At 51.2% G+C, this 27,602-nt stretch overlaps 1 protein-coding gene across 1 annotated transcript; it reads left to right on the top strand.

Annotated features, from left to right (window-relative positions):
• LOC134434192 (nucleotide exchange factor SIL1-like) lies at positions 1-27,362 on the top strand. Its single transcript, XM_063182873.1, has 3 exons — positions 1-116; positions 24,835-24,931; positions 27,150-27,362. Exons 2-3 carry the CDS (start codon positions 24,902-24,904, stop codon positions 27,360-27,362), a joined length of 243 nt encoding a protein of 80 aa, XP_063038943.1. The 5' UTR covers positions 1-116; positions 24,835-24,901.
• Positions 27,363-27,602: the final 240 nt, after the last annotated feature.

Consider the following 27,602-nt stretch of genomic DNA (forward strand, 5'->3'; position numbering starts at 1 on the left):
GCTGTTCCTGCAGGGTCACACGTGCAGCTGAACCTGCAGACAGGAGAGAGAGAAGCCAAACTCCCGGACAGAGAATATGGGGAAGGTGACACGAGAGAAGAGAGAAGAAGAAAAAGGTACAGTTATACAAGGCTTTGGGTTGGGTGGGCTGTGGTATTCATGCCTTTTATTAGAGGCCAGGTTCCCTGGTACACTCAATTCCTGCATCTTCCAGAGACTTCATTGCTGGGTGAGGAGCTCAGCAGTGCTGAAAGCAGAGGCCTGTCCTTTGTGTTCCATTTGGGATGGCAGTGGAAGCACCCTGAGTGCACTTTCAGAGCACTTCATGGCTTCTCATGCCACGACATCAAAACAGCTTCCACACAGCCTGTGGAGTTCTGGCAAAGTCTTTGGGTTGTCCTTGATTGGCTGTGTTTGGAGTGTGATGGTTCTCTTTGCGCTTTTTAGGCCAGGCTACTTCCAGGACACTGTCTTTTGGAATTTATCTGCTGCAATCTAAAAACCTTTCTCCCGTACTGCGGTGATGACATCTTGTACTGCAACATGCAAAATGATTTGAGCTTCTGCTCAAACTAATGTTGCCTTAGCTAGGCTGGCATAAAGGTGTAAGAATATCCTAATGGTTGATGCCTCGGCCATATGTGCAATGGTACGGTTTGGGGAAAGTGACATGAGGGATGAGAGAAAGAGGAAAAAGAGACATGCAAGTCATTGGGTTAGATAGCCTGTGAAATTTATGCCGTTTATTGCAGTCCAGAATCTCTGGAGCACATAATTCCTCCTCTTCCTGAGATTTCATTGCTGAGTGAGGAGCCCAGCAGTGCTGAAAGCTGAGGCCTGTCTTTTGTGATCCCTTTGGGATGGCAGTGGAAGTGCCCTGAGTGCACAATCAGAGGCACCTTCATGACTTCTCATGCCACGACACCAATACTAAATGTGCAAGGTGGCTTCCTTGAATGACATGTAGTCCTTTGAAATATCTGCAGGCAGTGGTCTGAAACTGCTTTCTGAGCCTGCTCCTTGGTATCATCTGTGAGGGGCTGAGGGCTGGCCTGAGTCCGGTGCTGTGTCCCACTGGGAGCAGCCGCACAGGCTCACGTGCAGAGCAGGCACTGCCAGAGGCCCTGGAGATCTCACCTGCTCTGCAGCCAGCATTGTCAAGGTGCTGTAAACCTCAGCTGGTGCTGACTTTCCCCTTGGACCCTTTGGTTTAGTCACTATGGGGAATTTCTTTCCTGAAGCCCGTGGGGTTTCCCGCTGGCAGCTGTGCTGGGGATGCTCGGGGAGTGTGGGGCTTTGGGGGCAGCTGCCCGGGCAGGGGCTGAGCTGGGGGCCCTGTTGGGCCCATGGCCCCCAGCAGCAGCAGCAGCAGCAGCAGCAGGCGCAGGGCCCAAAGCCCCGTGCTCCCTGGCCAGCACAGGCTGCCCTGTCCCTGCAGCTGTCACCTGAGTGGGGCCCAGGGGCCCGTGGCCGCTGGCAGCAGCCGGAATGCGGGCAGGGTGAGGATGCCCTGGCCTGGCTTTTGTCTCTGGAACAATGCGGGCTCAGGGCAGTGCAGAGCAGGCTGGGAAGCAGAGCCCAGGGCCTTTGGAGGCTGCAAGGCTTAAAGATCAGCCCCTGCAGCAGCCCAGGTGCAGGTGGCCCAGTTGCCAAGGCTGTGGTGGGCTTGAGAGCGTGCAGGTGGATTTTGCATGGCTGTGGCCTGACGGCGGCTCTGGGCCCAGGAGTGCCTGTGTCTGCAGCAGGAAGGGTGGCTGAAGGTTTGCTCCCTGCTTTGGTGGCATGGCTGCAGGGGCCAGTGCTGTGAGAGCCCCCTGTGTGAGAGTTGGTGAGAGCTGAGCTCTTGGGGACAGCGCTGTGCCCCAGGCCAGGAAGAGCAGCAGTGCCCAGTGCCAGGAGTGGTGTCAGTGGGAGCCCCTGTGCACATGGACCCCCAGCCCCGGTGTGGCCGTGCCAACACCCCCAGGGACCTCCAGCCCTTGGAACGCGGAACAAGTGGAACCCACAAGTGTGCAAAGGCTGCCTGTGCCCAAAGGAATGGCCAAGAGAAGTCAGGTTTTAAAAAGAAACAGTATTTATTTGCCAAAGATCGGCAAATCTTGGATTTACACAACATGTGTCATTATAACAATTGTTATAACAACAACAACACCAACAATGTACAGAACATATTTACATGGGATCCGATGGGCTAACAATCTTCAAAACGTATTTACAGAGAACTTCAAATGGAAGGAACGTATTTGCAGAAATCTTCTAAACTTTCAAACGTATTTACAGAAATCTTCAAAAGTTTCAAACGTATTTACAAAGGTGTGGCATCTGTGCCATCATGTGTATCAGTCCTGGAAGAAAGGAAGCAGCAGAGCTGGACTCAGCTGGCAGCACTGGGCCCAGCAGGGCTGGCAGCTGGGCCCCAGGGGCTGGGCCGGGGTTAGCAGGGCTGGCGTGGCCCCAGGCAAGGGCAGGGCAGGCCGGGGCTGGTGCTTGTGGCAGCACAATCCAGGCCCCCTGCGGGCACCGTGTTCCTGAGCGGGGCCATCCAGCCCAGCCCAGGCCTGGCGTCAGGGGACCCAGTGTGTGTGTGGGCAGGGCGTGGGAAGCGTCTGCCTGTCTTACCTGTGGGGCTGCATCTTCATCCAAGGACCATGGGCTCCTCCTCATCCTTTATGTCAACTTCCATCTCCTCTGTGTTATCCTCCTCATCCACCTCCATCTCTTCGATGTTGTCCTCCTCGTCTACTTCCATGTCCTCAACAGGGGAGGACATGGAAGTAGAGGAGGAGTCCACCTCCATCATCTCTTCCTCATCCAGGCCCAGGTCCACTTCCATGTCCTCCACAGTGTCTCTGTCAGTCTGCAAGGGGCAGCACAATCTCCCAGTGGGCTTCCTGTCCCACACCATCCATTCCCACATGGCTGCAGCCTGCCCAAGCTGGGTGCCCCCTGCCTGGCATGGCACTGTACCTCCATTGGCACAGCAGAGCACATTGTGCTGGGATTGGCGCTCCAGAGCAGGCAGCAGGGAAAGCCCAGGCAGCAGCAGCAGCTCAGCGCTGAGGGTCAGAGTGCAGGGTGAGCAGCAACTGACCCTTGGCAGCCGGTGAAGTGTCGGCTGTGCTCGTTTCCAGGTCCTGGACGTTCCACCTGGAACCCTCTGGGAGCTGTGATGTCACTGAAGTTTCAGGGGTGCTGTGCAGAGGGAGATGGGGACTGCAGAATGATCAAATCCTTGAATGGTTTGGCTTGGAAGGGACCCTTAAGATGATGTGTTCCAAGCTGAGCAAGCTCCCAGCAGAGCAGGTTGCTGCGGCCCCTGTCCCACCTGGCCTTGGATATTGCTGGGGATGGGGCCTCTCCACAGCCTCTCTGCACTGGTCCCTGTGTCAGGGACAAGCACGCTGAGAGTAAAGAACTTCTTCCCATCATCAAACCTCTTCCAACTCTTGCAGTTTTATCCCATTCTCCCTTGTCCTGTCACTACAGTTCTTGACCAAGAGTCCTCTCCCACTTCCCTGTGGGTCAGGCTGTTCCTGCAGGGTCACACGTTTGGCCTAATCTGCAGACAGGAGAGAGAGAAGCCAAGTTCCCAGTAAGAGAGAATTGGGAAAGTGACATGAGAGATGAGAGAAGACGGGAAATGTAGAAAAATGCAAGGTATTGGTTTGGGTGGGCACCGGGATTCATGCCTTTTATTAGAGGCCAGGTTCCCTGGTGCACTCAGTTCCTGCCTGTCCTGAGGCTTTATTGCTGGGTGAGGAGCTCAGCAGTGCTGAAAGCTGAGGCCTGTCCTTTGTGTTCCCTTTGAGATGGCAGTGGAAGTGCCCTGAGTGCAGATTGAGAGGCACCTTCATGGCTTGTCATGCCACAACACCAATACTAAATGTGCAAGGTGGCTTCCTTGAATGACATGTAGTCCTTTGAAATATCTGCAGGCAGTGGTCTGAAACTGCTTTCTGAGCCTGCTCCTTGGGATCATCTGTGAGGGGCTGAGGGCTGGCCTGAGCCCGGTGCTGTGTCCCACTGGGAGCAGCTGCACAGGCTCACGTGCAGAGCAGGCACTGCCAGAGGCCCTGGAGATCTCACCTGCTCTGCAGCCAGCATTGTCAAGGTGCTGTAAACATCAGCTTGTGCTGACTTTCCCCTTGGACCCCTTGGTTTAGTCACTATGGGGAATTTCTTTCCTGAAGCCCGTGGGGTTTCCCGCTGGCAGCTGTGCTGGGGATGCTCGGGGAGTGTGGGGCTTTGTGAGGAGCTGCCCGGGCAGGGGCTGAGCTTGGGGCCCTGTTGGGCCCATGGCCCCCAGCAGCAGCAGCAGCAGCAGCAGCAGCAGCAGGCGCAGGGCCCAAAGCCCCGTGCCCCCTGGCCAGCACAGGCTGCCCTGTCCCTGCAGCTGTCACCCGAGTGGGGCCCAGGGGCCAGTGGCCGCTGGCAGCAGCAGGAATGCGAGCAGGGTGAGGATGCCCTGGCTTGGCTTTTGTCTCTGGAACAATGCGGGCTCAGGGCAGTGCAGAGCAGGCTGGGAAGCAGAGCCCAGGGCTTTTGGAGGCTGCAAGGCTTAAAGATCAGCCCCTGCAGCAGCCCAGGTGCAGGTGGCCCAGTTGCCAAGGCTGTGGTGGGCTTGAGAGCGTGCAGGTGGATTTTGCATGGCTGTGGCCTGACGGCGGCTCTGGGCCCAGGAGTGCCTGTGGCTGCAGCAGGAAGGGTGGCTGAAGGTTTGCTGCCTGCTTTGGTGGCATGGCTGCAGGGGCCAGTGCTGTGAGAGCTCCCTGTGTGAGATCTGGTGAGAGCTGAGCTCTTGGGGACAGCGCTGTGCCCCAGGCCAGGAAGAGCAGCAGTGCCCAGTGCCAGGAGTGGTGTCAGTGGGAGCCCCTGTGCACATGGACCCCCAGCCCCGGTGTGGCCGTGCCAACACCCCCAGGGACCTCCAGCCCCGGGAACGCGGAACAAGTGGAACCCAAAGTGTGCAAAGGCTGCCTGTGCCCAAAGGAATGGCCAAGAGAAGTCAGGTTTTAAAAAGAAACAGTATTTATTTGCCAAAGATCGGCAAATCTTGGATTTACACAACATGTGTCATTATAACAATTGTTATAACAACAACAACACCAACAATGTACAGAACATATTTACACGGGATCCGATGGGCTAACAATCTTCAAAACGTATTTACAGAGAACTTCAAATGGAAGGAACGTATTTGCAGAAATCTTCTAAACTTTCAAACGTATTTACAGAAATCTTCAAAAGTTTCAAATGTATTTACAAAGGCGTGGCATCTGTGCCATCATGAGTATCAGTCCTGGAAAAAAGGAAGCAGCAGAGCTGGACTCAGCTGGCAGCACTGGGCCCAGCAGGGCTGGCAACTGGGCCCCAGGGGCTGGGGTGGGGCTGGCAGGGCTGGCGTGGCCCCAGGCAAGCGCAGGGCAGGCCGGGGCTGGTGCTTGTGGCAGCACAATCCAGGCCCCCTGTGGGCACCGTGTCCCTGAGCGGGGCCATCCAGCCCAGCCCCAGCCTGGCGTCAGGGGACCCAGTGTGTGTGTGGGCAGGGCGTGGGAAGCGTCTGCCTGTCTTACCTGTGGGGCTGCATCTTCATCCAAGGACCATGGGCTCCTCCTCATCCTTTATGTCAACTTCCATCTCCTCTGTGTTATCCTCCTCATCCACCTCCATCTCTTCGATGTTGTCCTCCTCGTCTACTTCCATGTCCTCAACAGGGGAGGACATGGAAGTAGAGGAGGAGTCCACCTCCATCATCTCTTCCTCATCCAGGCCCAGGTCCACTTCCATGTCCTCCACAGTGTCTCTGTCAGTCTGCAAGGGGCAGCACAATCTCCCAGTGGGCTTCCTGTCCCACACCATCCATTGCCACATGGCTGCAGCCTGCCCAAGCTGGGTGCCCCCTGCCTGGCATGGCACTGTACCTCCATTGGCACAGCAGAGCACATTGTGCTGGGATTGGCGCTCCAGAGCCGGCGGCAGAAAAAGCCCAGGCAGCAGCAGCAGCTCAGCGCTGAGGGTCAGAGTGCAGGGTGAGCAGCAACTGACCCTTGGCAGCCAGTGAACTGTCTGCTGTGCTCGTTTCCAGGTCCTGGACGTTCCACCTGGAACCCTCTGGGAGCTGTGATGTCACTGAAGTTTCAGGGGTGCTGTGCAGAGGGAGATGGGGACTGCAGAATGATCAAATCCTTGAATGGTTTGGCTTGGAAGGGACCCTTAAGATGATGTGGTTCCAAGCTGATCAAGCTCCCAGCAGAGCAGGTTGCTGTAACCCCTGTCCCACCTGGCCTTGGACGTTGCTGGGGATGGGGCATCCACAGCCTCTCTGCACTGGCCCCTGTGTCAGAGACAAGCACCCTGAGAGTAAAGAACTTCTTCCCATCATCAAATCTCTTCTACCTCTTGGAGTTTGATCCCATTCCCCCTTGTCCTGTCACTACATTTCCTGACCAAGGGTCTTCTCCCACTTCCCTGTGGGTCAGGCTGTTCCTGCAGGGTCACACATGTGGCCTAACCTGCAGACAGGAGAGAAAGAAGCCAAGTTCTCAGTCAGAAAAAAATGCAGAATGTGGCTTGAGAACTGAGAGAATAAGGTAAAAGAAAAGACATGCAGGGATTTGGGTTGCGTGGGCTGTGGGATTCATGCCCTTTATTAGAGGCCTGGTCCCTGTTGCACTCAGTTCCTGTGTATCAGCCTGCCCACAGCAACGTCTGTGAGGGACCTGCACTCGCAGTGGTGGGAATCGGCTTGCTTGGATGGGTGATGGATGAGGCAAGAGAGGGATCGTTGTGTGGAAATTGACATAGTCTGGATTGTGCTGAAGAGGGTCCTGGAATGGAGACAAAATGGGGCTGGGCACACAATGTGGGGGTGAACAGCGCAGGATCATTACAGTAAGCCAGGACCAAATTGATACAAGAGAGTTGGAACGTTCTGAGGGAGAACATATAAGGAAAATGCAGCAGTTGAACTGGGTGATGCCAGCAAAACATGCTGCATCACCATGAGCCTGCAAATGCCCATGGGCGACACCATTGCATTCGGAGCGGCGACTTTTTTTACCTTGGTCACTTTGCCCTTAGGTATTACAGTTTCAGTGGTAGGCCCTTGGGCCCTCACATCTCCCCCTTTTTGTTGTCTATAAAGAAGGCTTCTGCCATAGGCTTTTGGAGGTATTAAGCAAAAAAGGATAAAATAACCAACCCAATGAATACAAGAAACAAAGCCCACACAACAGTCTTAACTAAAGATGGAAGCCAGCCTTGCAACCCCCTGTGTTTGCAAAATCCAGTGAACCAGTCGTTGTTGCCTTCTATCTGGATCTTGTTTCCTTGATCTTTTAGCAGCTGGATGCCCTGGTGTACTGACTCCCTATGTGACAGCAGGTAGAAAAAACACCTGCCTTCAAATGCCTGACAGCCATGGCCATTGTGGCTTGTCTGTGGAAGCGCCCAGTTGAAGGCATGTGGCTCAGTAAGGAGCATCCAGATTCCTGCTGCAGTGACTACAAACGGCTGCATCCTCTGACTTTAGCTGATTTATTTTCTGGAGGCTTGGATTGCCTAAAAGTAAACAGATAAATAGATTAGAAGATGAAACTTAAGTTGTGTTCCCACTAAACTTTCTCTTCTGTAAGCCAAGGGTATGAACACAGCTTATTAGAAGAATCATATATCAATGCTTAAATATAATTTTTACAAAGGTTAATTCATATATCCTGGTTAGTGGTGTCTGAGCTATCTTGGTTTTGGTGTGTGTGGTCAACGCTGCTTAGAAGATCTTCTTCTGTCCTTCTCCTTCTTCTTTTCCAGGCAGCCACTGTCTCTCTTAGGCTTTCATTCTGTACTTCTGATGGTGGCTCTGGTGTTTGCCTCACCGTTTCCAGAAAGAGTTTTTATGTATTTTGCTGGGATTCCAACTCAGGAATGTTTCTGTAGAGACAAGGGCAACTTCTCTTCCCCAAGTAAATAATGGAAAAGGGCCCATAAATTGTTTAGATTCAGGGTCTTTGATCAACACAGGTGGCTGTTCTTTTAATTGGGCTGCAGTTGAATTAGTAAAATGCATGATGATGGGGGGAGTTGGCTCCATAAATGAGTTGTTCAAAAAGTTGAATATGTAAAAGGCCTTGGCCAGTCTCTCAATGGAAGATAATATCTGCACTCCCCAGATCAGTTGATCAAGGATCCTTTTGATGGATCAGTTGGCCCTCTCAGCTATGGACTGTCCTGTGGTGGAGTGTGGCATGCCTGTGACATGTTTTATACCCCAGTGGTGAGAAACTTGTTGGAATCAGTGTGAGGTATAAGCAGGAGCATTATCAGTTTTAATTTCCTGTGGAACTGCTAAGGTGGAAAAAACAAAAAAGTAAAGTTTTATAGCATCATCTTTTGATTTTTCACCAGCATTGGCAGAGGCAAAAATCCCACTGGAAAAGGTTTTGATTGAGACATGGATGTATTTTCATCTGGCAAAAGAGGCTGAGTGTGTGATGTCTGATTGCCAGATGTGGAGACTCTCTAGTCCTCTTGGATTGACTTCAGCTCTGACAGAAGCAAGGCCATGTTCTGACAATTTGGGCAGGTGGCTACAATGGATCTTGCCAGGTCTCGGGTAATTTTGAACATCCTGTGCAGCACAGAAATGGTTTGATGGTAGAATTGGTGGCTCATCTTTGCCTGTTTAAAGACTGTCTAAGGCGTATTGCAGTGGTTCAGATGTTCGAAGTAGGCAATTGAGGTGCTCCTGAGTGAGAAGTAAGTATATATTCACAAGGTCTCTTCCTGCAAGGGAGCACTGATGTTTTCTACCTTTCCTGATTAGTTGTGCAATAATTTTCTGTGGGGTTGTTATCATTTTAGTAGGTTGGTGAGATCTGAAAACACATTCAATTATTATCAGAGGATCTGAGATAGTTGAGTCCCACTGAAACAAAAATATATGGAATTTTGGACTTACACCAAGGATTGCCAGGGAGAAAGGAAAAGTAGCGTGGTATCTGTGTGCCTGTTTAGTTTGAATCACCCTGGATACTTCTGTACAGCTGCTTCTGCCTGTGGTGTCAGTGATCACGGGAATCGAATCCTTCACTGCCTTTAAGGAGCAGGAACAGTGGCATGAGTTCTTCTGTGGTGATTCCCAGCAGTGAACTGACCCAACTGATGCTTCCACAGAGTTGGTGGAGTTCTTGCAGAGTCTTTGGGATGTCCTTGATGTGCAGTGTTTGGGGTGTGATGGTTCTCTCTGTGCTTTTTAGGCCGAGTTGCTTCCAGTGGGCTGTCTTTTGGACTTTATTTACTGCAATCTCAAAACCTTTCTGCTCTACTGCCGTGATGACATCTTGTACTGCAATGTCCAAAATTATTTGAGCTTCTGCACAAACTAATTTATGGTCCATATAATGAAAAATGATAGCATTAGGACATCTTTTCCACCTGGGCGAGGGAATTTAAGCTGCAAGGCATTGACAAGTAGTTGGGCTCTTCTCCATTTCTTTGAGGCAACGCAGTCCGTGGGTTCCTCTGTTAAGGTGCTTGTCGATTTGGGGACGGAAAAGGCAAACAAGGGGCTTTCATTGGGGTGCAAGCAGAAGTCAAAAGAGCAGTCATTTAGATGTATAACAACCATCTGCCAAAATTGATGTAACTTGGAGGCTGAGGGCAGGCTGGACTGGAGGGCACCCATGTCCTCAATGACCTTGTTGATTTTCCTGAGGTCCTGCAGGAGCCGCCTCTTGTCTTTGCCAGGCTTTTTTATGTCAAACACAGGCGCATTGCAGGGGCTAGTAGATGGTACAACGTGGCCCACAGACAGCTGCTGCTGCACAAGGGACTGCAGGGCCTTTAACTTTCTGCCTGGGAGTACCCTCTGATCCACCCATATGGGGTCGTTGGTCTTCCAGGTTAACTGAAGTGTGGCGTGCTGCTCGATTGCCCCATCTAGAAATCTTGAGGTGTTGATATGATCTCTAGCCTTGTCCCCCTTTGAGACAAGAGGTCTTTTCTCTAATTGTTATTGGTGCCCAGGTGACGAATGATCTTCCTGTACCACTGTGCCCTCAGGACCTTCCATGCACATGGTACCTTGACTCCAGAAGCTGGTAGTGGCTCTCCCAATGCCAATAATCAATTCAGAAGCTGGAACCAGTGGCCATTCTTTTTGCCAATCAGAGAGGGAAATTATGGTGATGCCAGCTCCTGTATCTAATAGTCCTGAAAGACATCTCTTTCTCCCTTTACATGACAAAGCACACTTTAGAATGGATCTATTTCTGCCCATAATCTGTGCCCACATCACCATTGGATCAGCTGGTGTGGTGTTCATGTCCCATGGGAGGTAGGCTCTGGCTATAACTGTTCCTTTTGGGAATGAAAAGTGCGGGTAATAAGCATAAAGCCTGGACAGTTATCTCCTGCAAAGACGTCAAGGCGAGTATCTCAGGTAGTACAGTGAGTGTCTCCATCCCTTCCCCGGTGTTGGTTTAAATCAAAATGTCTCTGGGCCGTTCTTCAGGCCTGTATTTGCTTATGGGAATATGGTGAGCATAAATATCGTGGATTGGAATTGAAAAGGCTCTTAGCAGCTGCCTTTGGGTTCCAGGGCAGAGCTGTCTTCTGTCGAGTTTTCTGCAGCGATCGAGCTGTCCTGCTGGATCTGAGAAGGGCCCTGTGCTGGTTCTCCACGATGATGGGTAGAGTAGGGCAGAACAGCCTCGCATTTGGTGTCATTGCGCAGGGCCTTTCTGCATCTGTGTGGGGTTTCCTGCAGGCCAGTGGTTTAGCTGGTGTTGGAAAGCGTGTGGACGAGGGGGGCAGTGAGGACAGTGGCTGTGACAGCTAGAAGGTCCCTGCTAACACCCTGTATTTTTACGATTCTGTCAAAAATGCCTCATCTCCCCATCTCCCTAGATTTAAAGCAAGGTCCTTTTTCATGTGTATGTCAGGGTATAGCTTGGGAGGCTACTAGCACCTCTACTACCCTCTACCCTCTACCCTCACTGGTAGCCTTATGTAGGCTGGCATCACAGTGTAAGGATGCCCTGAGTGTGCATGCCTCGACCATTTGTGCGATGGTAGGTTTTGGGGTGAGGGGTAGAGAGGGTAATATGTCTTTTCAGGTGTTGTTAAGATTTGTTTCAGCAAGGGTAGGAAGTAGTACCTTCCTGAATTTTAGATGTTCAACTTGCTTCTCTATTGCTTGTGTAAGGCGGTCACTAAAATTTATAAAGTATTCCCAGGTCCCTGCAGATTGTCTGTGAAATCTAGAGTAGGTGTTGCTCCATTGGGTGTCTGCATGAGAGCTGTGTTTGCAGCACTTTTATCTCTTCTAACACAGCTCAGGAAGGTGTCTTGCGTGATTCGCAGGTTTAATGAAATATTCCTCCCTGGCTAGATGGACTAGTGTTAGGTGTGCCCGCCTGTCTTCCCTAGCATAGTGTTTTAATAGTTGTTGTATTAGATTTTTCCCCATTCCTTCTCACAGAACAAATTCAGTGGAGAAAGTAGGATGTGCATAAAATGGTGCAGATTGTGAGCCCCATTACATGTGAAGCAATGACTCCATTTAAGAAATTATTAAAATACAGTGAGCCTGTCCCATGGTCTTTCGCTGCTTTATAACGGTCTTTCATCTCCCGTGTGTGACAGCTTCCCATTGGGGGTTAGCCCCCCTCTGGTACTGCACCGGTGCTGCTTGTATTTTAGCTACCAATTCCCAGTCCCCCTCTTCAGCTGCCAGCTTCTCCATCCTCTGCCAAGAATCCTCAGGCTCATGCTGAAGGTGAGATGAACCTTCCCTCTCCTCTCCAGAAGAGGGAACTTGGTCTCTGGCAGAGGAGCGGGGCCTTGGGGTGACTGGCCAGGCCCGGTTTTGTGGGCCTTTGGTAGCCAAGATGGCGGCCTTCCGGTTACCGCCCCTCACACTTCCGGCTCTGACAGTGTGGGATCCGCAACGGGGCTGAGTTGGAGGGGGTAGGGCAGCGGGAGTAGGCAAGGAAGCGCTGGATCCCAATGCAGGGGTGGTTCCTGATGCAGGGGTAGGACCCAAACAGGGGGAAGACCCGATGAGAGAGCTGGGGGTGGGAGGGAGTTTGACATTGACAACCCCTTCCAAAGGAGGGACTCCATTTTGTGAGCTATCTGAGGGGGATCCAGGGAGGAGAGGTACTGGAGAATGGGTTAGGGTAGAATCCAGGCCTGTGTGATCACTACAGACGTGGGCAGGGGGTAGAGAAGGAGGGAAGATGTCAGACAGCAGGTGGCTTGTCTGTGCTTTACAGCAGTTTCCGTCTCTCATCCTTATCTTGGTATCAGTGGGGTCAGGAATTCCAGGGGCAGAAAAGAGTCTGGGTTGAATATTAGAACTTTGAACCTTTCAGAAAACTCTATAAATCATATGAAAAAGTGGGGAAAATTTTGCAACTCTTCTAACACCCTGAGTTTTCTAAAAATAGAGACTTTCCCTAACTCAGTCCCAGAATGCTATAAGATGAACAGAACACACAAAAATGACTGGGAACTCTTTAAAGAGCCAATGAACAAACAACTTCCAACTTCCCTTAGCAACAGTCTTTCCCTCTAAAAGGAGAACCTCCCTAACTCGAAATTATGTATCCCTCTCATCTTTGGATAATTTGTTACCCAGAGCTGCCCATGATGTAAAGGGTGGCCCACTCAGAGGATTAAAAAAATCACCCAAGGATGCTGCACTGCAGGCGGCTGTCTCCCCATTGATTGCTCTGGTGGCTCTGGATGCAGAGGTTTCAAAATGTCCCCTGAGCTTCAGCAGCTGAGCCAGCCCTCATCCCTCATGCTGCTGGAGGGTGCCAACGGTGCATTCAGCAAGCCTTGATAAAACTGATAAAACATTGTATTTTGAGGGCTGTCTCACTTCACTTTAATTTGTCATTTTTGTCGTGAGGTATTATAGTTCCAGTAATAGGCCCCTGGGCCTGCAAACCCTGCGTCCTCCTGAGATATCATTGCTAGTAAGGAGCTCAGAAGTGCTGAAAGCTGAGGCCTGTCCTTTGTGCTCCCCTTGGGATGGCAGTGGAAGTGCCCTGAGTGCAGATTGAGAAGCACCTTGATGGCTTCACATGCCACGACACCAATACTAAATGTGCAAGGTGGCTTCCTTGAATGACATGTAGTCCTTTGAAATATCTGCAGGCAGTGGTCTGAAACTGCTTTCTGAGCCTGCTCCTTGGGATCATCTGTGAGGGGCTGAGGGCTGGCCTGAGCCCGGTGCTGTGTCCCACTGGGAGCAGCCGCACAGGCTCACGTGCAGAGCAGGCACTGCCAGAGGCCCTGGAGATCTCACCTGCTCTGCAGCCAGCATTGTCAAGGTGCTGTAAACATCAGCTTGTGCTGACTTTCCCCTTGGACCCCTTGGTTTAGTCACTATGGGGAATTTCTTTCCTGAAGCCCGTGGGGTTTCCCGCTGGCAGCTGTGCTGGGGATGCTCGGGGAGTGTGGGGCTTTGTGAGGAGCTGCCCGGGCAGGGGCTGAGCTTGGGGCCCTGTTGGGCCCATGGCCCCCAGCAGCAGCAGCAGCAGCAGCAGCAGCAGGCGCAGGGCCCAAAGCCCCGTGCCCCCTGGCCAGCACAGGCTGCCCTGTCCCTGCAGCTGTCACCCGAGTGGGGCCCAGGGGCCAGTGGCCGCTGGCAGCAGCAGGAATGCGAGCAGGGTGAGGATGCCCTGGCTTGGCTTTTGTCTCTGGAACAATGCGGGCTCAGGGCAGTGCAGAGCAGGCTGGGAAGCAGAGCCCAGGGCCTTTGGAGGCTGCAAGGCTTAAAGATCAGCCCCTGCAGCAGCCCAGGTGCAGGTGGCCCAGTTGCCAAGGCTGTGGTGGGCTTGAGAGCGTGCAGGTGGATTTTGCATGGCTGTGGCCTGACGGCGGCTCTGGGCCCAGGAGTGCCTGTGGCTGCAGCAGGAAGGGTGGCTGAAGGTTTGCTGCCAGCTTTGGTGGCATGGCTGCAGGGGCCAGTGCTGTGAGAGCTCCCTGTGTGAGAGCTGGTGAGAGCTGAGCTCTTGGGGACAGCGCTGTGCCCCAGGCCAGGAAGAGCAGCAGTGCCCACTGCCAGGAGTGGTGTCAGTGGGAGCCCCTGTGCACATGGACCCCCAGCCCCAGTGTGGCCGTGCCAACATCCCCAGGGACCTCCAGCCCTTGGAACGCGGAACACGTGGAACCCACAAGTGTGCAAAGGCTGCCTGTGCCCAAAGGAATGGCCAAGAGAAGTCAGGTTTTAAAAAGAAACAGTATTTATTTGCCAAAGATCGGCAAATCTTGGATTTACACAACATGTGTCATTATAACAATTGTTATAACAACAACAACACCAACAATGTACAGAACATATTTACACGGGATCCGATGGGCTAACAATCTTCAAAACGTATTTACAGAGAACTTCAAATGGAAGGAACGTATTTGCAGAAATCTTCTAAACTTTCAAACGTATTTACAGAAATCTTCAAAAGTTTCAAATGTATTTACAAAGGCGTGGCATCTGTGCCATCATGTGTATCAGTCCTGGAAAAAAGGAAGCAGCAGAGCTGGACTCAGCCGGCAGCACTGGGCCCAGCAGGGCTGGCAGCTGGGCCCCAGGGGCTGGGGTGGGGCTGGCAGGGCTGGCGTGGCCCCAGGCAAGCGCAGGGCAGGCCGGGGCTGGTGCTTGTGGCAGCCCAATCCAGGCCCCCTGCGGGCACCGTGTCCCTGAGCGGGGCCATCCAGCCCAGCCCCAGCCTGGCGTCAGGGGACCCAGTGTGTGTGTGGGCAGGGCGTGGGAAGCGTCTGCCTGTCTTACCTGTGGGGCTGCATCTTCATCCAAGGACCATGGGCTCCTCCTCATCCTTTATGTCAACTTCTATCTCCTCTGTGTTATCCTCCTCATCCACCTCCATCTCTTCGATGTTGTCCTTCTCGTCTACTTCCATGTCCTCAACAGGGGAGGACATGGAAGTAGAGGAGGAGTCCACCTCCATCATCTCTTCCTCATCCAGGCCCAGGTCCACTTCCATGTCCTCCACAGTGTCTCTGTCAGTCTGCAAGGGGCAGCACAATCTCCCAGTGGGCTTCCTGTCCCACACCATCCATTGCCACATGGCTGCAGCCTGCCCAAGCTGGGTGCCCCCTGCCTGGCATGGCACTGTACCTCCATTGGCACAGAAGAGCACATTGTGCTGGGATTGACGCTCCGGAGCAGGCGGCAGAAAAAGCCCAGGCAGCAGCAGCAGCTCAGCGCTGAGGGTCAGAGTGCTGGGTGAGCAGCAACTGACCCTTGGCAGCCAGTGAACTGTCTGCTGTGCTCGTTTCCAGGTCCTGGACGTTCCACCTGGAACCCTCTGGGAGCTGTGATGTCACTGAAGTTTCAGGGGTGCTGTGCAGAGGGAGATGGGGACTGCAGAATGATCAAATCCTTGAATGGTTTGGCCTGGAAGGGACCCTTAAGATGATGTGGTTCCAAGCTGATCAAGCTCCCAGCAGAGCAGGTTGCTGTAACCCCTGTCCCACCTGGGCTTGGACGTTGCTGGGGATGGGGCATCCACAGCCTCTCTGCACTGGTCCCTGTGTCAGGGACAAGCACGCTGAGAGTAAAGAACTTCTTCCCATCATCAAATCTCTTCTACCTCTTGCAGTTTGATCCCATTCCTCCTTGTCCTGTCACTAAATTTCCTCACATAATGTGCTCTTCCACTTCCCTGTGGGTGAGGCTGTTCCTGCAGGGTCGTACGTGTGGCTGGACCTGCAGACAGGAGAGAGAGAAGCCATGTTCCCAGTCAGAAATGATGGGGAAAGTGGCATGAGGACTGAGAGGATAAGGAAAAAGTAGAGACTTGCAAGTCTTTTTTTTGGTGGGTTGCCGGATTCGTACCTTTTATTAGAGGCCAGGTTCTCTGTTGCACTCACTTCCTGCATTGCAGCCTGCCCACAGCAACCTCTGTGTGTGACCTGCACACGTAGAGCTGGGAGCGTGCTTGCTTAAACTGCTGGTGAACGAGGCGAGAGAGGGATCTTTGTGTGGAACTGGAAACACCTGAGTGGATTGCACTGAAGAGCGTCCAGGAACGGAGACAAAATGGGGCTTGGCACTCAGAGGGAAAATTGGGGGAAAAAGCAGGGGACAGTGGAAAAAGCCAGGACTAAAACTTTACAGCAGAGGTGAGGACATTCTAGGGGGAATACATATAAGGAAAATACAGCAGTTGAACCGGGTGTTACCAATAAAACGCCATGAGCCTGAAAATGCCCATGGGTGAGACCGTTGCATTCAGAGCAGTGTCTCTCTTTTTCCTTGGTCACTTTGCCCTGAGGTATTAGAGTTCCAGTGGTAGGCCCCTGGGCCCTCACTACTCCCCCCTTTTTGTTGTCTATAAAGAAGTCTTCTGCCATAGAGTTTTGCAGGCCTTTAGCAAAAAAGGATAAAATAACCAACACAATGAATAAGAAAAACAACACCCACACAACAGTCTTAAGCAAAGATGAAAGCCAGCCTTTCATCCCCCAGTGGTTGCAAAGTCCACTGAACCAGTCGTTGTTGCCTTCTATCTGCATCTTGTTTCCTTGATCTTTCAGCAGCTGGATGCCCTGGTATGCTGACTCCCTATGTGACAGCAGGTAGAAAAAACACATGCCCTCAAATGCCTGACAGGCTTGTACATGGACAAGAATTTGTGGCTCGTCTGTGGAAGCGCCCAGCTGAAGGCATGTGGCTCCGTGAGGAGCATCCAGATTGCTGCTGCAGCAGCAACCAACGGCAGCATCCTCTGACTTTGGTAATTTAATATCTGGAGGTTTGGGTGTACTAAAAGTAGACAGATGAAGAGATTAGAAGGTGGAACTTAATTTGTGGTCCCACTAAACTTTCTCTTCTATAAGGCAAGGGTTTGAACACAGCTTATTAGAAGAACCATATGTCAATGCTTAAATATAATTTTTACAAATGTTAAGACATAGAACCTGGTTAGTGGTGTCTGAGCTATCTTGGTTTTGGTGTGTGTGTTCAACGCTGCTTAGGAGATCTTCTTCTGTCCTTCTCCTTGTTCTTTCTCGGGATGCTGCTGTCTCTCTTAGGCTTCCATTCTGTTCTTCTGATGGTGGCTCTGGTATTTGCCTCGCGGTTCGCAGAAACAGTTTTAATGTATTTTGCTGGGATCCATCTTAGGAGTGTTGCTGTAGAGACAAGGGCATCTTCTCTTTCTCAAGTAATCAATGGGAAAGGGCCCATAAATTGTTTAGATTCAGGTTCTTTGGTCAACACAGGTGGCTGTTCTTTTAATTGGGCTGCAGCTGAATTAGTAGGATGCCTTATGACTAAGGGAGTTTTCTCCATAAATGAGTTGTTCAAAAAGTTGAGTACGTAAAAGGCCTTGGCCAGTCTCTCAATGGAAGATAATATCTGCACTCCCCCTCTCAGTTGATCAAGGATCCTTTTGATGGATCAGTTGGCCCTCTCGGCTATGGACTGTCCTGTGGTGGAGTGTGGTATGCCTGTGATATGTTTTATACCGCAATGGTCAGAAACTTGTTGGAATCAGTGTGAGGCATAAGCAAGAGCATCTTCAGTTTTAATTTTCTGTGGATATGCTAAGGTGGAAAAACTTAAAAATTAATGTTTTATAGCGTCTTTGATTTTTCACCATCATGGGCAGAGGCAAAAATCTCACTGGAAAAGACATCGATTGAGACGTGGATGTACTTAATCTGCCGAAAGGGGCTTAGTGTGTGATGTCTGATTGCCAGATGTGGAGACTCTCTAGTCCTCTTGGATTGACTTCAGCTCTGACAGAAGCAGGGCCATGTTCTGACAATTTGGGCAGGTGGCTAAAATGGATCTTGCTGGGTCTCAGGTAATTTTGAACATCCTGAGCAGTGCAGGAATGTTTTGATGGTAGAATTGGTGGCTGATCCCAGCCTGTTCAAAAACTATCTAAGCCATATTGCAGTGGTTCAGATTTTTGAAGTAGGCAATTGAGGTGCTCCTGAGTGAGAAGTAAGTATATATTCACAAGGTCTGTTCCTGATAGGGAGCACTGATGTTTCCTACCTTTCCTAATTAGTTGTGCAATAATTTTCTGTGGGGTTGTTATCATTTTGGTAGGTTAGTGTGCTCTGAAAACCCAATCAATTATTATCAGGGGATCTGAGATAGTTGAGTCCCACTGAAACAAAAATATATGGAATTTTGGACTTACACCAAGGATTGCCAGGGAGAAAAGAAACGTAGTGTGGTATCTGTGTGCCTGTTTGGTTTGAATCACCCAGGATACCTTTTGTACAGCTGCTTCTGCCTGTGGTGTCAGTGATCACGGGAATCGAGTCCTTCACTGCCTTTAAGGAGAAGAACAGCGGCATGAGATCTTCTGTGGTGATTCCCAGCAGTGAATGTACCCAACTGATGCTTCCACAGAGCATTTGGGGTTCTGGCAGAGTCTTTGGGATGTCCTTGATGTGCAGTGTTTGGGGTGTGATGGTTCTCTCTGTGCTTTTTAGGCCGAGTTGCTTCCAGTGGGGTGTCTTTGGGACTTTATTTACTGCAATCTCAAAACCTTTCTGCTCTACTGCCGTGATGACATCTTGTACTGCAACATCCAAAATGATTTGAGCTTCTGCACAAACTAATGTATCACCCATGTAATAAAAATAATAATGTTAGTATGTTTTTTCCGCAAGGGTGAGGGAATTTGGTCTCCAAGCCGTTGACAAATAGTTGGGCTCTGCTTCATTCTTTACTGCATTACAGTCCACTGGTACCTCTGTAAAGGTGCTGTCGATTTGGGGACAGAAAAGGCAAACAAGGGGCTTTCATTGGGTGCAAGGAGAATTCAAAAAAGCAGTCATTTAGATCTGTAACAACCATCTGCCAAGCTCGAGGTAACATGGAGGCTGAGGGCAGGCTGGACTGGAGGGCGCCCATGTCCTCAATGACCTCATTGATTTTCCTGAGGTCCTGCAGGAGCCGCCTCTTGTCTTTGCCAGGCTTTTGTATGTCAAACACAGGTGCATTGCAGGGGCTAGTAGATGGTACAACGTGGCCCACAGAGAGCTGCTGCTGCATGAGGGACTTCAGGGCCTTTTACTTTCTGCCTGGGAGGGGCCACTGATCCACCCATATGGGGTCTTTGATCTTCCAGGTTGACTAAAGTGTGGCGTGCTGCTCAGTTGCACCGTCTAGAAATCCTGAGGAGTTGATAGGATCTTTCCGTGGTTTGAGAGGAAGTAAGTTTTCTGGGATGCTGTCGTCACACCAATAGGTTTTCAGATTTTAATATTGGCACCTGGTTTGGCTGCTGGGGACATTGTCACGCTTCTGAGAACACAGGGGTTCAAAAGCAGAGCACGCCCCGGGGGAAGCTCTTTTGGGTTTCTGGTGGGAAAGAGTTCGGATCTCTCCCCTGTCCCAGCTGCTGGCTGGGCCGGAGGAGGATAAAAGCCATGCGGCCGGGAGAGGTAGGCCTGGCGCCGAGTGTGGAGGGGTTAAAGAGAGAGAAGCACCAGGAGGCATCGGACAGACCCCCCCAGGAGACAGAGAGAGAGAGAGCCTGGACTGCCTTGAAATTTAATATCATGTCCTGGCAGAACAGCCCGGCTTGCGGACAAAGGGGGGGTGCAGCGAGAAGGTGTCCAGCCGCTTGTGGGAGTCTCCAGGCAGGCAGAGCCTGAGTTTTTAACCCCTTTTGGTACAATAAAACCTTTACAGAAAAGTAACCTTCCCTAGAAGAGGGATAGAGTGGAAGATTAAGAAGGAAATGGGCAAGTGTGATGAAGGTCTGGGCAAGTGAAAGACGTTGGGAGAGAAGAATCTTAGGTGGGAAGAGATGATGAAGTGGCCTTAGCTGGACTCTTCTTGTTATAGCCCTGGACAGAAACATGTTTCCTGTGACAAAGAGACTGCATCCAGGGGGAGACAATGGCTAAGAGCCAAGAGGGTACATTGTTGGTACCCCTCGGCCCCAGGAGGTGGAATTTGGGGGAGACAGGTGTCCCAAAAGTGAGACTGTGCTCTTTTTGGAACGGGACAAATCATCCTGAAAAGATGACCCTAGAAGCAGCTCTGGTCCATGTGCAGTGGTGAGAGCACTGGAGATGGAAGGAAGAGGTCACGATGGCAGATGTTCTCTGGGCGGTGCCACGAGTGACGTGGGAACACACGAGGTTTCAATGGTGTTTGCTGGGGAAGCCTATGGCACAAGAAGGACTCCACTCCTCTTGATGAACTGAGTATTGATTATCTCAAGGGGGGTGCTGGACCAAGAGTTGGTGATTTGGGGATAGATGTACTGGAGATTTGGTGGGGGGAGGAGGAAAAGTTTTTGGCAGGTCTTCATTTTCCCTGTGTGTTTCTTTTTACTTATAGTTGTAGTTTAGTTAATAAAGTTTTCTTTATTTCTAAGTGGGACCCTCCTTTACTTATTACTGATCACATCTAACAGCAGAAACAAGGGAGAGTGTATTTTCATGGGGGCACTGGCATTGTGCGAGCATCAAACCATGACAGATCTCTAGCCTTCTCCTCCATTGGGACAAGAGGTCCCTTCCCCAAAGTGTTATTGGTGCCCAGGAGACGAATGATTTTACTGTAGCAACTGTGCCCTCAGGACCTTCCCTGTAGATGGTACCTTGACTCCAGAAGCTGGTAGTGGCTCTCCTGATGGTTAAAATTACCCCAGCAGCTGGAACCAGGGGCGATTCTTTAGCCAATCAGAGCGGGAAATTATGATGATGTCAGCTCCTGTATCTAATAGTCCCAAGAGACATCTATTTCTCCCCTTACATAACAAAGCACACTTTAGAATGGGTCTATTTGGGCCTGTAATCTATGCCCACAACACCATTGGATCAGTTGGTGTGGGGATCATGCCCCGTAGGAGGTTGGCTCTGGCTGTAACTGTTCCTTTTGGAATGAAAAGCGGAGGGAGTAAGCATAGACCCTGGACAGTTATCTCCTGCAAAGACGTCAAGGCGAGTACCTCAGGTAGTATAGTGAGTGTCTCCATCCCTTCCCTGGTGTTGGTTAAAATCAAAATGTCTCTGGGATGTTCCTCAGGCCTGTATTTGCCTGTTGGAATATGGTGAACATAAATATCGTGGATGGGAATTGAAAAGGCTCTTACCAGCTGCCTTTGGGTTCCAGGGCAGAGCTGTCTTCTGTCGAGTTTTCTGCAGCGATCGAGCTGTCCCGCTGGATCTGAGAAGGTCACTGTGCTGGTTCTCCACGGTGTTGGGGAGAGTGGGGCGGAACGGCCTCGCGTTTGGTGTCATCGTGCGGGGCCTTTCTGTGTCTGTGTGGGGTTTCCCGCAGGCCAGCGGTTTAGCTGGTGTTGGAAAGCGTGTGGACGAGGGGGCAGTGAGGACAGTGCCTGTGAGAGTTAGAAGGTCCCTGGTGATAGCCTTTATTTTAACAAATCTGTTGAAAATGCCCCATCACTCCACATATAATGCACGGATCTTTTATAGTTTGTTGTTGAAAAACTTGGGAGCCTACTAGCACCTCTACCACACCCTGACTGTTAGCCTTATATAGGCTGGCACCACGGTGTAAGGATGCCCTAATGGTGCATGCCTTGACCATTCGTCCAATGGTAGGTTTTGGGGAAAGTAACGTGAAGGATGAGAGAAGGACAAAAAATGTACAGACATGCAAGGCATTGGTTTGAGTGGCCTGAGTAATTTATGCCTTTTATTAGAGGCCAGGTCCCCTGGTGCACTCAGTTCCTGCATTTACCTCAGACTTCCTTGCTGGGTCAGGAGCTCAGAAGTGCTGAAAGCAGAGGCCTATCATTTGTGTTCCCTATGGGATGGCAGTGGAAGTGCCCTGAGCGCACATTCAGAGACAACGTCATGGCTTCTCATGCCACGACACCAAAACTAAATGTGCAAGGTGGCTTCCTTGAATGACATGTAGTCCTTTGAAATATGTGCAGGAAGTGGTGTGAAACTGCTTTCTAAGCCTGCTCCTTGGGATCATCTGTGAGGGGCTGAGGGCTGGCCTGAGCCCGGTGCTGTGTCCCACAGGCTCACGTGCAGAGCAAGCACTGCCAGAGGCTCTGGAGATCTCACCTGCTCGGCAGGCATCTTTGTCAAGTTGATGTAAACATCAGCTTGTGCTGACTTTCCCCTTGGACCCCTTGGTTTAGTCACTATGGGGAATTTCTTTCCTGAAGCCCATGGGGTTTCCCGCTGGCAGCAGTGCTGGGGATGCTCGGGGAGTGTGGGGCTTTGGGGGCAGCTGCCCGGGCAGGGGCTGAGCTGGGGGCCCTGTTGGGCCCATGGCCCCCAGCAGCAGCAGCAGCAGCAGCAGCAGCAGCAGCAGCAGCAGCAGCAGCAGCACCAGATGCAGGGCCCAAAGGCCCAAAGCAGCACAGGCTGCCCTGTCCTTTCAGCTGTCACCCGAGTGGGGCCCAGGGGCCCGTGGCCGCTGGCAGCAGCAGGAATGCAGGCAGGGTGAGGATGCCCTGGCTTGGCTTTTGTCTCTGGAACAATGCGGGCTCAGGGCAGTGCAGAGCAGGCTGGGAAGCAGAGCCCAGGGCCTTTGGAGGCTGCAAGGCTTAAAGATCAGCCCCTGCAGCAGCCCAGGTGCAAGTGGCCCAGTTTTCAAGGCTGTGGTGGGCTTGAGAGCGTGCAGGTGGATTTTGGATGGCTGTGGCCTGCTGGCAGCTCTGCGCGCAGAAGTGCCTGTGGCTGCAGCAGGAAGGGTGGCTGAAGGTTTGCTGCCTGCTTTGGTGGCATGGCTGCAGGGGCCAGTGCTGTGAGAGCTTCCTGTGTGAGAGTTGGTGAGAGCTGAGCTCTTGGGGACAGCGCTGTGCCCCAGGCCAGGAAGAGCAGCAGTGCCCAGTGCCAGGAGTGGTGTCAGTGGGAGCCCCTGTGCACAGGGACCCCCAGCCCCGGTGTGGCCGTGCCAACACCCCCAGGGACCTCCAGCCCTGGGAACGCGGAACAAGTGGAACCCACAAGTGGAACCCACAGGCAAAGGCTGCCTGTGCCCAAAGGAATGGCCAAGAGAAGTCAGGTTTTAAAAAGAAACAGTATTTATTTGCTGAAGATCGGCAAATCTCAGATTTACAGAACATGTGTCATAACAATTGTTATAACAGCAACAACAACAATGTACAGAACATATTTACAAGGGATCCGATGGGCTAACATTCGTGAAAACGTATTTACAAAAAACTTGGCACGTAGTAAACATATTTACAAGGAACTTCTAAACTTCAAACATATTTACAAAGGCGTGGCTTCTGTGCCATCATGTGTATCAGTCCTGGAAGAAAGGAAGCAGCAGAGCTGGACTCAGCCGGCAGCACTGGGCCCAGCAGGGCTGGCAGCTGGGCCCCAGGGGCTGGGCCGGGGTTAGCAGGGCTGGCGTGGCCCCAGGCAAGGGCAGGGCAGGCCGGGGCTGGTGCTTGTGGCAGCACAATCCAGGCCCCCTGCGGGCACCGTGTTCCTGAGCGGGGCCATCCAGCCCAGCCCCAGCCTGGCGTCAGGGGACCCAGTGTGTGTGTGGGCAGGGCGTGGGAAGCATCTGCCTGTCTTACCTGTGGGGCTGCATCTTCATCCAAGGACCATGGGCTCCTCCTCATCCTTTATGTTAACTTCCATCTCCTCTGTGTTATCCTCCTCATCCACCTCCATCTCTTCGATGTTGTCCTCCTCGTCTACTTCCATGTCCTCAACAGTGGAGGACATGGAAGTAGAGGAGGAGTCCACCTCCATCATCTCTTCCTCATCCAGGCCCAGGTCCACTTCCATGTCCTCCACAGTGTCTCTGTCAGTCTGCAAGGGGCAGCACAATCTCCCAGTGGGCTTCCTGTCCCACACCATCCATTGCCACATGGCTGCAGCCTGCCCAAGCTGGGTGCCCCCTGCCTGGAATGGCACTGTACCCCCATTGGCACAGAAGAGCACATTGTGCTGGGATTGGCGCTCCAGAGCAGGCGGCAGAAAAAGCCCAGGCAGCAGCAGCAGCTCAGCGCTGAGGGTCAGAGTGCTGGGTGAGCAGCAACTGACCCTTGGCAGCCGGTGAAGTGTCTGCTGTGCTCGTTTCCAGGTCCTGGACGTTCCACCTGGAACCCTCTGGGAGCTGTGATGTCACTGAAGTTTCAGGGCTGCTATTCAGTTGGAGATGGGGATGGCAGAATGATCAAATCCTTGAATTGTTTAGCTTGGAAGGGACCCTGAATATCCTCTGGTTCCAAGCTGAGCAAGCTCCCAGCAGAGCAGGTTGCTGCGGCCCCTGTCTCACCTGGCCTTGGACGTTGCTGGGAATGGGGCCTCTCCACAGCCTCTCTGCACTGGTCCCTGTGTCAGGGACAAGCACCCTGAGAGTAAAGAACTTCTTTCCATCATCAAACCTCTTCTATCTCTTGCACTTTGATCCCATTTCTCCTTGTCCCATCACTAAAGTTCCAGACCAAGAGTCCTCTCCCACTTCTCTGTAGTCCCTTCCCTTACTAGAAAGGTACTGAGGTCTCCAATGACTCTTTGTACAATGTTCATAAGCTGAAATCTGCAAGTTGAAGCTTGTAGGCCCTCTGCAGTTATATAGTGGCGCTGGGGTTGTTCCTCAATTGCAACACAAAATTCTGAGGTATCAATTCATCAGATGTTTTTATTGTGGTGGAATCTGAGAATTTGGGTCAGCAGAGCCCTTTATTTTCAGGGGGAGTTGTCTGTGAGCCTGACACAGAATCCAGCACTTTGTCTAATCTTTTCTTGAGTATAGTAGGTTTTTTCATTCCTTTCCTCCTGCCATTAGCCATTGCTAGAATGTCACAGTGAAAATAGAATTGAGGCCGTTTTTCACTCATTACATGTTCTTGTTTGTTTTGTCTTTTCTGCAAGGCTGGGCAAGATTGATCTCGATGCAAATTCATTCACATCTGAGGAGCTTAAAAAGGCCTTGGCTAAAATGAAGGAAAGTGAGAAGGCAGAAAGGAAGGTGAGTTTCCCATTTCTAAAGCAATGCACATTGCAGGGATCTGAAAACACCCTGTTACACTCTGCTGAAACACAATGGTTAAAATGATTGCTTGGAAAACACTGTGCAAACTAATTTTGTGGTGAATATGGACCTGAAATACCTTTATTAACCTATTAGTTATATTGTTCCCTGACTTTTCTGTACGACTCAAAGATTCTGTGAGTGGTCTGGGTTGGATAGGACCTTTAAAGCTGATCCAGTCCCACCCCTGCCATGGGCAGGGACACCTTCCACTATATCAGGTTGCTCCAAGCCCCATTCAAGCTGGCCTTCGACATTTCCAGGGATCCAGGGGCAGCCACAGCTGCTCTGAACAATGTAATTTATCTGTTTCACTGCAGCTCAATTCACAAAAATGTCTGCAGACCCCAAAAGGAACTGGATTGCAGCTGACGGTATTTACAGAGGGTATTTCCTTTTACTCTCCTTGCTTTGGGTTTCCAACCTTGTGCTCTGGATAGCAAAACCCAAGTGGCCATGGTGAAGCAGGGGCTGACGTTTCCTTACACAAGCTCCAAGTTGTCCATTTAGTTACAAAACAACCCACAACCCGAAGTAAATAGGTGGGAAGATGTGTGACTCATCAGGTGCATCAGAGCCTCTTTCCCTTCTCCCCCTCAGCAGTATTTCTTTAACCCTCGCTCCTCCTGCTGTCTTGGTCTTGGCTTACTCAAACAAAAACTGAAAGAGGAGTCAAGGCTCTAAAGTTCTGGTGTCACAGAAAGGCTTTTTCTTCCCTTATGTGGCAGCACGGCATGATTTCATTTGCTGGAGATTATTTCCATAGCAGCATTGCTGATTGATTGCAGGGCTGCTGAAAAGGGCTGCTGGAAATGAGGATCATTGAAATGCAAAAATTAGTGATACTCTATTAGGTGAAAATAAGCCATATTTTAAAACCCCCTGTTAAAATAGCTTTTGTCCCAGCAACTGGGCTAAAAGCAGCTACATCTAATGGACCTAAAGTATTCCATTTGCAGTCACTCCTGCAGAGAGCAAATCCTTCCCTGAAAGCTCAGTATCAGAGGAAACGGAGTTACACCGAGCCTCTCTGTGCTCCGCCAGAGGCAGCTCGGGGAGGGATGGGTTGGGTGTGGTACCTCTGGCAATTTATCATTCCATTGACACAGCTTTCACCTCCATTGCTCACTTGGTTTTCCTCCAGCCCTCTCTGATCCCTCATGGGGAGCAGGACAGTGCAAACCCTCCAGCTGAGGCTCACTCCGCATACAAACACATCTTGGCATTTGCGACAAATGCCTTCCAAAGGGGGCTTTCTGCCTTTCTCCTGTCCTTGGGGCAGCCCAGCTCCAGCATGGCCTCTCTGCTGCTTCTGTCCCCTGCAGCAGCAGGCTCTGTCCCCAGTGCCACCAGTGCTGATGTTCCTGCACCTCTGGGGCTCTTTGAGATCTCTGACAGAGCCTTTCCTCCTCATCACATGTTTTGTGTCAGCTCTCTGCTCAGGGCAGCCCTTGGGGTGCTGTTACTGCGAGGGAGATGAGCTCAGGACAGGCTGTGTGCTGGCCAAGCCCCATGACACAGCACGTCAGCTGCCCCCAGCTTATCACTGCTCCTTCTGCCTCCCTTTCTGACAGCTTCTATCCTCACACCTCTCCCTAGGAGATAGACCCTTCCAGGAATTTGCTCAATGCTTGGAAAGGCAAAAGCATCTTTGTCTGTGTCTGAGAACTCGTTGGAGTCACTGGGCACTTTGGGCTGGATGGGACCTCTGGAGCTCTCCAGCCTCATGTCCAGTTCCAGAGAGGTTCAGCTGTAAGATCAGGGAGGTGCCTCAGGGCTTTTTGCAGCCAGGTTTTGAGAAGATCCACTTGCAGGCAAGCAGAGAACAGCAGTACTGCTGCCTGTGGGGTTGATGTTGAATTGGATGGAAATGGCATGTAGAAATAGTGCACAAATGCTGTAGAGATGTAGAAGTGGTGCACAGAGCTCTACTGTTCACTCATATTGTGGGTATATCACAGCTAACTGGGTTCCTGGGCTTCTCAGAAGGACCCTGCCCCTGCACCTCTGATGTAGAGCAATAAATCCATTGACACAGACAACCAGGTTCCCTTTGTGAATTTTGGGGCTGGCATTCCTTTCTGTGTCTGTCTTGTCTCTCTTCATCTCCTATCTTGTTATCTCACATCTGGTTTTTCCTCCTTTTGTTTCCAAGGCCCGAGAGAAAGAGGTGAGGAAGAAGTTCCGGCCCATAGAGCAACTAAAGGAGGAGTTTGAAAAGCTGAACATGAAGATAGAAACAGATTATGAAATTATGGTTAAATTAATCAGCAAATTCAACAGCTCTGCCTCCATGCTGGATGAGAAAGTCGCGGCGCTTTATGATCTCGAATATTATGTTCACCAGGTAACAAGAATGCCTCAGTAACTACCATGTAAAATCTAGGGGATACGGTGTCATAAACGGGGCTTTATTTTTCTTATCAGTATCAGGTAATACAAATTGCTTAATTACCATAATCCTGGGACAATACCAGACAGCAGAGGACTAGTGCAGGCTTGTTTTATATCCAGGTTGGAATTAATCATCGCTTGTGCCAGGAGCCAGCAGTATCCTGGTGGTTGCCTGATTTGTTGTCTGTCCTCAGGCTGGTTTTCTTACCATCTC

This window comes from Melospiza melodia, unplaced genomic scaffold (genome assembly GCF_035770615.1).
Source record: "Melospiza melodia melodia isolate bMelMel2 unplaced genomic scaffold, bMelMel2.pri scaffold_32, whole genome shotgun sequence".
NCBI classification, from domain to species: Eukaryota; Metazoa; Chordata; class Aves; order Passeriformes; family Passerellidae; genus Melospiza; species Melospiza melodia.

Coding starts and splice junctions, on each gene's coding strand:
- LOC134434192 (XM_063182873.1), top strand. CDS start 24,902: ATGAAGGAAAGTGAGAAGGCAGAAAGGAAG. Junction 24,932..27,149: donor GTGAGAAGGCAGAAAGGAAG/GTGAGTTTCCCA, acceptor TTTGTTTCCAAG/GCCCGAGAGAAAGAGGTGAG.